Below are 9733 nucleotides of genomic sequence, written 5' to 3' on the forward strand. Positions count from 1 at the left end.
TTCAAAAATAAAAGAAAAACATTTGCTGTCATTTTTTGACCTTTTTTTTCCAGTGTGCTTCCGTACAAATACACTACACCACTTTACCAGTAACAGGCTTGGCCACGTGAGGAAACCCTGGAGCTCGCCCCTCCGCGCCACCGGTACAGCGCGACCGTCATCCCTCAGCCAGTTACTTGGAAGCGCGCCGGAGAACCCTGGGAGTTGTGGGCAGCGGGGATTGTGGGAAATGTAGTTTGGAGACTCCGCCCTGATCACCATTTCTGTAATGGCTGCTTCCTTGAAGGTAATGTACGAGCTTGTCTCCGAAGGCTCCTTAGTTTGCCCAGTATATTTGTCAAACGGGGCAGATTTGCACCTTGCCGGGCCAAAGCAGGGATTGTTTTTAAAGTCTTACTTTCAAGTCCTGGAACGAACTTGGTTTTCGGTTAACTTTTTCTTTTTTTTTTTTTTTTAAGGTTTTTCTTTATAGGAGAACTAACCAACTTTTAAATCTAGTTCCTGTTTGAACAAACTGTTTGTCTTTAGTTTTTACCCATTCTTCTCCCTTCCATACACCCTCCCCGCTCTGCGCTGAGTCTAGATGCCTCTTTAAAATAATAATAATTAATAATGTGTAATTTTTAAATCCTGCTACGCCCCTCTGATAGTAGGCGCTGTCACGTGGAATCTCTTAGCCTCAGCATCCGGAGCTGCTGGAAGGGAGTCAGATAGAATTCAGTACCGCCTTCTTTGGTAAGTCTTACTATTTCCCCACGACTTCACAGCTATATGTTGTTTGGCTTTGCTAGATTTGTCTGCATTTCCTGGTTGGGAGAGATCTTAAGAAAATATAATTTCTCTCATAGGACAATTTCCAAGTTAATGTCTGGTGCCTCATCATCTATCTTTCTTATGTTCTACTGTTCAATTTCTGTTTTGTTGATGCCCATAGTGTTAGCGTTATACAGTGTGGAAAAATCGCTGGAGTCAGGAAATTATCATGAGAAAGGGAGATTAGCCTCAAATGACTATCTTTAATTACCATTTACTTCCCAAAGGTTCTTTCACCATAAAATGAGTCTGAATATAATTTATAGTCCCTAATTGAAAAGGTTGCATGAACTGTTACTTATCATGTATTCATATTGTCATTTGAAATGGTTGGAATTTTTAATGATTCCTTTTTTTCCCATGTTTTAATTTATAGAGATCTTCATCCTTCAAGAACCAGCCACATCATGATCTCAGTTTCAACACAGTTGTTCCTAGTCCTCTTTTCATTGCTTTTGGTGCTGCCTGTTGTTGAAGCAGTAGAAGCTGGAGATGCAATTGCTCTCTTGTTAGGTGTGATTCTCAGCATTACAGGCATTTGTGCTTGTTTGGGGGTGTATGCACGAAAAAGAAATGGACAGATGTGACTTTGAAGGGCCTCCTGAATCAAACCTTCCTCTGAAAACCTTTGTGCTATTGAGTTTCAGAACTGAGCTTTGGTGTCTGAAAGTTCCCAAGAAACAGTTAATAGAGAAGTTTCATATTATTGGTTATTTTCCTATAAAAAGGAACAAATTGATATACTCTGTTAAAGGGAAAACAACATGTTTTTGTCACAACAATTAATGCACTGGAAAATGCCATCTGTAATTTGCATTTGCTGAAATTTGCATAAGTAATATTTCATAGTTTCAGAATTCTCAGTAGGAAGAAGGAAACTCTTGCCCAGAATCCTAGGAAATTGCCACTGTTCAGTTATAATCACTGCCTCCTGCATCATTGAGGAATTTTTTCTCCATATTTTTATTGGATTTTTGTTTTGTTATCTCCCAAGTGAGTACTGTACCTAGACATTAAATACAGTTGGTCAGAAATTAAAACTTATCTCTGTGTGGGATAAAGTTCAGAAAATGTATTCAATGTATCTAACATTGAAATGGAGAGAGTTAATGTAAAAAAAAATACTTTATATTGACATTGAAATGGAGAAGAGATCTATTGTTTAACAAAAACAAAAAATGTTTATATTAACTGAGTAACATCTCCATGGTGAGAAGTACTATGTCAAGTATAAACCTATTATGTAAGTTAATTTGTGGTGTCCATTTCTGTTTATTTCAGACTGTTTTTATCTCTGTGAAGTTTTTATGAACTAAGTGGAGATGAGTAGATGCCTTATGTTAACTGTTGACTCCAGCTTTTAGAGATATAATCAGTGAAAAATGAGAAATGGGCAGCATCAAGGTAGGGAAGAGGCCCCTGGTAGAGAATCCACAGATGCAGAAGGCAAATGTTATGGCATATACTGATTTACACACAAGCCACATGAGGTACACTCTCCCCATCCTTGCTACTTAAAGTGTCCTCAGCAGCAGCAGTATCACCTTAGGGCTTGTTAAAACTGCAATCTCAGGCCCCCTCCACCCCACCCCCAACCAATTGGATCAGAATCTGCTTTTGTTTCTAGAACCCAGGATAACTATACACATTCAAGTTTAAGAAGATTGCTCTAACTTGTTTGAATGCAAGGATCAAACCAGTTGATAAAAACTGTTAGATTCCCAGCTTCCTCTCCTGGTTGCATTGTAGGTTGGGGTATGGAATTCTTTGTTTAACAAGGGTCCACAGTGATTCCTTTGACTGTAGATACAGCCAACATAGAATTGTGTGAGTAAATAAAACTGCTATGGGGTCTTAATGAAAGTAGTTGGTCACATTTTTTTCCTAAACTAATGCATTATCCAATCTCTAGCTCTCCAGGTAACATTGGGAGCCTTAATTTTGACCAGAAAACAGGCAATCGCAATCTAAAATCCTTTGTATGCATTTCTCCAGGTATGAGCTGACCTGGCTTGCATGAAGGATTTGGTGGGGGCTACAAAGAATGAGGGACAGCCACACACTAAAGACAGAAACCACATGGATCTGTTTTTGTCATAGCTGTTTTATTTTGTTTTTCCCACCAAAGAAAACAGTCTTTTATCTGATAAATTGGCTGTTATACATTGAGTAATAGAATTTTTTTTTAATTTTTATTGGAGTTCAGTTGATTTACAACAGAACTTTTTTGCATGTCTTTTTTTTTTTTTTTTTTTAAGATGGAAAAAGAAATGCAGATTGTGGGACATCTCCTTATATACCAGTCTACTGGTACTGAGGTAAAGAGGCTGTTGCTGCATCCTTGTATGTCTGAACTTTTCCATTGTCATTGGAAGAAATCCTCCCTAAAGTACAGGAAAGCCTGTTTTTGTCTTTACTGGAGGCTCAGGTGGTATACGACAGTTCATAAAATGGCTTTAAAGGTAAAGGAAACCTAATGCTTGCTTGTGTGCATGCTCAGTCATATTGAATCTGCGACCCCATGGGCTGTAGCCTGCCAGGCTGGGCTTTCCTGGTAGCTCAGTGGTAAAGAATCCATCTGCTAGTGCAGGAGACGCAGGTTTGATCCCTGGATCAGGAAGATGCCCTGAGAAAGAAATGACAACCCACTCCAGTATTCTTGCCTGGGAAATTTCACTAACAGAGGAGCCTCAGGGGCTGCAGCCCCTGGGGTGGCAAAGAATCAGATAGGACTTAGCATTGGACAGAGACCGTCAATCATTCCCTACTCTGACCCCATGCACTGTTGCCCTCCAGGCTCCTCTGTCCATGCGATTCTTCAGGCAAGAATACTGGAGTAGGTTGTCATTTTCTCTTCCAGGGGGATGTTCCCAACCCAGGAATCGAATCCATGTCTCCTGCTTTGAAAAGTGTATTCTTTGCCACTGAGCCACCTGGAAAACCTTAAAATACATTTTAAATCACAGTGCATTGGTTATTTAGTCACCAACAGTTTAATGTTCAAAATAAGATTACAGGCAAACATTCTTTAATGAGCCTGTATTTCTACAACTGTCTAAAAGGAATTAGAAACTGCCATTTTTCTATTTTCTCAATAATAGAGAATTGTGAGGCAACTCAGTAATTTTGATGTATATGATGAGAAATGCCTTCTCTAGTTCTTTTCTATCTAGGTTGGAGTATGTGATTTTGCTTGAAAAGAGCAGAAACTCCTGGTCTCTCTAAAGGTTTTGTGAGCCACCAGCTGTCTTGAGAATCTGATGAAAGCCATGGTCATTTCCCTAGAAAAATGCATATACCTGCTGGCATCTTTTGATTAACTTCAGGGAGTTCACAGAGCTGAAGCTCATCTAGAAATCCCAAATTACAAAATTTGCTATTTCCTTTTTTTTTTTTTTTTTAGTTTTTTTATAATTCTGAGATTCTTTCACTTGCTCTGAGGGTATTACCTGCTGTGGAGCAATTATAGGAAGAAGGGGATAAGCAGATGTCCCCTGGGTGCCCAGCATAATTTGTAGACATCTAGTAAATGCTCTGTACATATTAGCTTGGTTGAGTCAAGTTAAAAAGACTAATAGCTAAAAGCAGCAAGAAATGCTGGTTGCTGACCCATTCATCCAATGCCAAAAATCAATGCCTCTCCTGTATCATTTCTCTCTGGTGCTTTCAAATTGTTTTTTTCTCCTTTCTTAGTTTTTAGAAGGTGATGTATATATCTTGGCATAAATATCTTTGGGTTTATCCTGTTTGAGATTCACTCAACTTGAACCTACAAGTTTGTGTCTTTTCCCAAAATTTAGGTGATTTTAGCCATTATTTTTTTCAAATGCTCTTTCAACCATATCTACTTTCCTGCTGGGATTCTGCCTTATAACTGCCAGACAGAGGTAAAAGTCCTAGGGGAACCTCTTTACTGTTCCTTGCTTGCCGTCCACTGACCCTGCAGATAGGGCACCTTGTGGCTACTAGGAGGGAGAAGTTCAGACTTCCTACATGGTCTCCAGTGGCCCATGGCCATGTCTAAGCACATTACATTTCTGGGTCGCCAGCTTTTCCAGTCCTACTCAGAGATCTATGAGACAAAAAATTCTAGAGAATTCACACCATATTTTCTGTTCCTGAGGTCACTAGTTAGTCTGCCTTCTTTCTTCTGAATTTTATATGCATTTTATAAATAATATCTGAGATTTTTAGCTATAGTTAGCAGTAGAAATAGGAAAAAAAGAGGCCTACTGCATCTTCCTGGAAGTCCAAGTCTCCTCAGTGCATATTTAAAGAGTGGGGGATGAAAGCACCAGGTAAGCCATTGATTCAAGGAATTTTCACTCAGAGACCTTGGTCCTGTGATCGCTCACATTTACCCTCCCCTTTTCACCCATCGAATAATATATTATGACTTTTAACCCGGTAAGCTCAGTCAAGAATGCAGGAGTACAGATGAAGTTTACAAAATAATCTGTATCCATGCTTTGTCTCAGCATTGCCAGTGCAAATGGCAACTTTTGGAAAACTACCAAATGTACCAACTGTGAAAGAACCAACCAGGCCTAGGAAATCTCAGTAGCTACCTGTCACATGCACCTTCACCTTCTTAGGCTTTCTAAGCTCTGCAGAAGTCAAATGCCATGTCCAACTTTGAGTGTAAGAAAAGTGGTATAGCTATATTAGCCTGTGGCACATAATGAAGGGAGAATTCTCTGAATAGGAGCAAATCTCCAAACCAGTCTCTCCCCAGAGACACACTCTGGTGGTATCACAATAGGGATTAAGAGCCCAAGCTCCAGTAGATCTCAACAGCCAGATTCCATCACTTAAAATGTGATCTTGGACAAGTCAACTTTTAAATTTCTGCCTCCCTATCTGTTAAATGGGGGAAAACATTACTTCCCTCATAGATAGGTGAGGAATACATGAAATAAGGACTATTAAAGACCTGGCATGCTGGATGTTGTTATAATTGATATTTAGGGACAGTTTCTAGACACAAGGGGGGAAAAAAAAACTACTAGCCTCAATTTTGTGCCTATATATAAAGAGGGTATCTTTAGGAAGTTACAGAAACATCCCTTATTAAACAGTTCATTTATATTTTAATTTTGACATTTTCTTTGAGTCTGTTTTTTTATTATAATTTCTCCCTCATCATTATAAGCTTACAAATTGCTAAAACTCAAAGATATCTATAAAGAAAAGAAAATTTGGCTTCTCTAAAGTTTCTTCGCTCTGTACCTGAGTCTCTTGAGAAAAAGGAAAAAAAATTGAATCCATTTTAGTAATTCCTAACTTGCTCAACCATGGGTCTTTTCTAAGTGATATAATGAAAGCTTAGCAACTGCCCAGATCATTTAAGGAGATGCAAGGAATTTGCGTCTGTTTTTCAGGAAAATAGAAAATCTAGTCCATATTCCATCAAGAAAAATATTCTTAACATATCTCATTAAAAGTCATAAATATATAAGCACCATAAAATGTGTTTAATGTTTGTTTCCTACGTGGGGAGTGTGGAGGAAGCTCTTATTTTAACTTATGAACCCCAAAGAGGATTTTTATTCCTAGGTGAGAATATGCCCAAATCAATAAATATGTGTGCAGAATAGCACATTTAAGATTTTATTTTTCCTAATTTTTAGTAACATCATTTTTCTGAATTGCTTCTGTGATTAATTAATATACATTTAACATCTAAAAATAAAAGGCAGACCAGAAAAGTATGACTGCTATAAAATGCTAAAATGTGATTTGTAGTATGAAAGCTACAATACCCCTTTCACACATATTTGCACTGAATCTACTGTATATGGGTGAGAAAAATTTTGGAAATATTGGCAATCGATAATGTGAAACAAAATTATGAACTTTTATATACAAGAGAGTTTATTTTTAAAGGGCTAATCATGAAGTACTTTGGTAAACATTGGGATTATAAATACCATATTTCTCAATGTTAATCAAGATAATTACTCTGGATAAATGTATGTAGATCACTTAACAAAAGAATTTAGAAGCAAACATGATGGCCAAGACCAGAAACTATAACATTCCATTTCAGATGCTTTGTCAGAACAGCTCTTTCATTTTGCCACAGAAATTACCAGGGCATTGTGATACCTACATAAAACAATTTTATGGGTCCTATGATGACATGTGCCCACTTTCACTTGTTTAATCAACATTTTTTTAAGACAGCAGTACAATGTAGAAAGAAATTAATCAACTACCAGGCAATTGACCTTGAGCCAATAACTTAATCACAATTTTTTCATCTATAAAATTAGCCATCAGTAATCTCTAAAAGGCTTCCTAATGATAGAAATGTGTTGCTCCATATAAAGAGTTTTCCTAATTTCAAAAACAACAAGGTCTAATGAGTTAAAAATACTGTAATTACCCATTTTCATATGGCAGCATGAGGAGGAATTCCTCTTCAAATTCCTCAGTGAAAACTAGTCTAGTCATTTGGTACATTTTTGGATTTCAATTTAGTGAAGCGGGGGCAGTTCATTTTCTGTACTGAACGAGTATGATTAGGGATTGTCTCAAGAAGGAAGAGTAAAAACAAATGGTAGCCCTGCCACTCCCACTCACAGCAAACAGCACACACACTAACTCAAGTCAACTAGGCAGAATTCAGAAACAAGCAACCTTGAAATTTAATTTCTCAGTCCCTATGGCACTGCTGGGGAGACTCAGCTATTACACACCATCTTCCCAGTGGCCAAGACAGACATCCAAGAGGGTGTGTGGCCCCTTCCTCTCCCTCACACCCCACATCCAGTCCATCTCTTAAGTCTTATGGAGCCCACCTCCAAACTCTGCTTAGGATCACCCACTTCTCTCCATTCTCAAGGCTCCTACCCAAGTTCAGACCACCATCATAATATGGATGAGATCCACAGCAGCCTTTTGTCTTCTGACCTTCCATTTTAACCCTCTGCAATCTTTTCTAAACACAACAACCATGGTAAATTTCTTAAAACACAGATCTGATCCTGATACATACCAACTCAGAGCTCATTAGCGGATTTCTTAGTTTTATGAAATCCTTAACGAGTCTTGGCTTCCCTTGTAGCTCAGTCAGTAAAGAATCTGCCTGCAGTTCAGGAGTCCCGGGTTCAGTCCCTCGGTTGGGAAGATTCCCTGGAGAAGGAAATGGCAACCCACTCCAGTATCCTTGCCTGAAAAATCTCCTGGACAGAGGAGCCTGATGGGCTGCAGTCCATGGAGTCACGAAGAGTTGGGCACGACTGAGCTACTAACACTTACACGTACTTAAACCTCAACACTATTAATATACCCTATTTCCTCCCCTATTTTTCCAGTCTCCTCTAGGACCATGAACCTCAGTCTATTTTACATTCTACCTTTCAGCCACATTAAAGCTTTTCCCTTCCCAGAAAGTACTATGTATGTTCCTTTCCTCTCTCTCTCTCATTCTAACCCCCTTAGCACTATTCTTTGCGTATTCCTTCCTCTGCCTGGCCTGGTTTTCCCAGTTCACCTGCTTTATTCCTAATGTCTTAGACTTAAGCAGCACTTCTTTAGGATGTCTTCCCTGATCCATCCTCTCCAAACTATGTAGCCCACTGTATGCTCACACAGCATTCTTTACATCTCCATCAGGCACTCTGTATTTGAATCTCTTCTTATCTTATCTCAGCCAACCTCAACCCCATCAGGACAGGGACTATATCATTAATTTACTGTTGTATTCCTATTTTCAAGTACAATGCCTGTCAAATAGAAATTGCCACTCACTTAATGAATTTATGATACAGAGCTACTATATTAAAGGGATGCCCCAGCCAAGGATACACAGTGGATCATGGCATCCTCTCACTTGGCTTGTGTGTGCCCTTACTGTCCTCAGTACAGTGCTACCACCCTTTCAGATTTTGCCCAGGATGGCTCCGAGAGTCATTGCAAGGTCTTAACATTTTCTTGAGCATCTAAATTATAATTACAGAACATAATTTTAATAAGTTTTAATATGTAGTATAGTCGGTTGATCTGAATGACTGGAAACATTATTTACAAAATCTTGCATGTGTGTACATGTTTAATGACATGTCTAATTTAGTTTAGAAAGAATCCACTATTTTGAAACACAAGATGATCTCCTCTGTTTACTTCTCAATTCCTTTATTCATACTGCTGGAATTACCATAGTCAAATGCCTTGCCATGCCTCCATGCTTACATTTCATTTGCTTTATAAGTGTCCTCTTCTCCATGAAGTCTTTCCCAAAAGGAGTTAATATCTGTCTTCCAGAGTCCATAGGTCAGTGCTCATACCTGTGCTACTGCATTTCTTGTAGTCTTATTTTATGATTATTTAGATACTTATTGTCCCTTTTGTACCTACTACCAGCCCCACAAACCCCTCCCATTCACATCCATGCCTGCCCTTGTCACCTTTATCTTAAATTTCTTGAAATCAAGATTGTGTCTTTTATCATTGTAAGTTCTAACATATCTTGTCCATGCTATTAGAAGTTTCAGTAAGTACTTACTTGTGCATTGAATTTATTTCCTAAGTAATCCTGAAGAACAAATTAAATGGTAGCACTGAATAAACAAGTCTCTATGCTAATAAAGGTATGATATTGAAACTAATATTATTGCTTTTTAATAATATTGCAGGTTGGGAGTTTTTACACACAAATGTGTGAACTCTATCTATCTGAAAGCATTTCATATTTACTCTAAATGTCATCCATTGAAAAACATCCACTATGAAGTAATCACAAAACAGTTGTCAACATATTAGTTCTTAGGTTAGGCTACCATAGGTGATATCAAAACCTACATTTCATTTTCATTTGGATGAGAAGCCTTTATCAACAGAAATTTAAAAAGAGAAAAAAATACCTGAAGCCCAAAATCTTTCTATGTTTCCAAAGATAACTCTCAAATAAAGTCCC

At 38.2% G+C, this 9733-nt stretch overlaps 1 protein-coding gene across 2 annotated transcripts; it reads left to right on the forward strand.

Annotated features, from left to right (window-relative positions):
* The first annotated feature begins 259 nt into the window (after positions 1 to 259).
* On the forward strand, positions 260 to 2676 carry SMIM30 (small integral membrane protein 30). 2 transcript variants are annotated; one of them, XR_009600487.1, is made up of 3 exons: positions 260 to 286; positions 654 to 735; positions 1190 to 2676. XR_009600487.1 is itself a non-coding variant. In XM_027968609.3 (3 exons), the coding sequence occupies exon 3, from the start codon at positions 1221 to 1223 to the stop codon at positions 1398 to 1400; it is 180 nt and encodes a 59-aa protein (XP_027824410.1). In that variant the 5' UTR covers positions 260 to 286; positions 651 to 735; positions 1190 to 1220; the 3' UTR covers positions 1401 to 2065. The 2 variants fall into 2 exon arrangements, 1 of the variants encoding a protein (XP_027824410.1); XM_027968609.3 differs by having other exon boundaries at positions 651 to 735; positions 1190 to 2065.
* The last annotated feature ends 7057 nt before the right edge of the window (positions 2677 to 9733 follow it).

Source organism: Ovis aries, chromosome 4, assembly GCF_016772045.2.
Source record: "Ovis aries strain OAR_USU_Benz2616 breed Rambouillet chromosome 4, ARS-UI_Ramb_v3.0, whole genome shotgun sequence".
Lineage (NCBI taxonomy): Eukaryota > Metazoa > Chordata > Mammalia > Artiodactyla > Bovidae > Ovis > Ovis aries.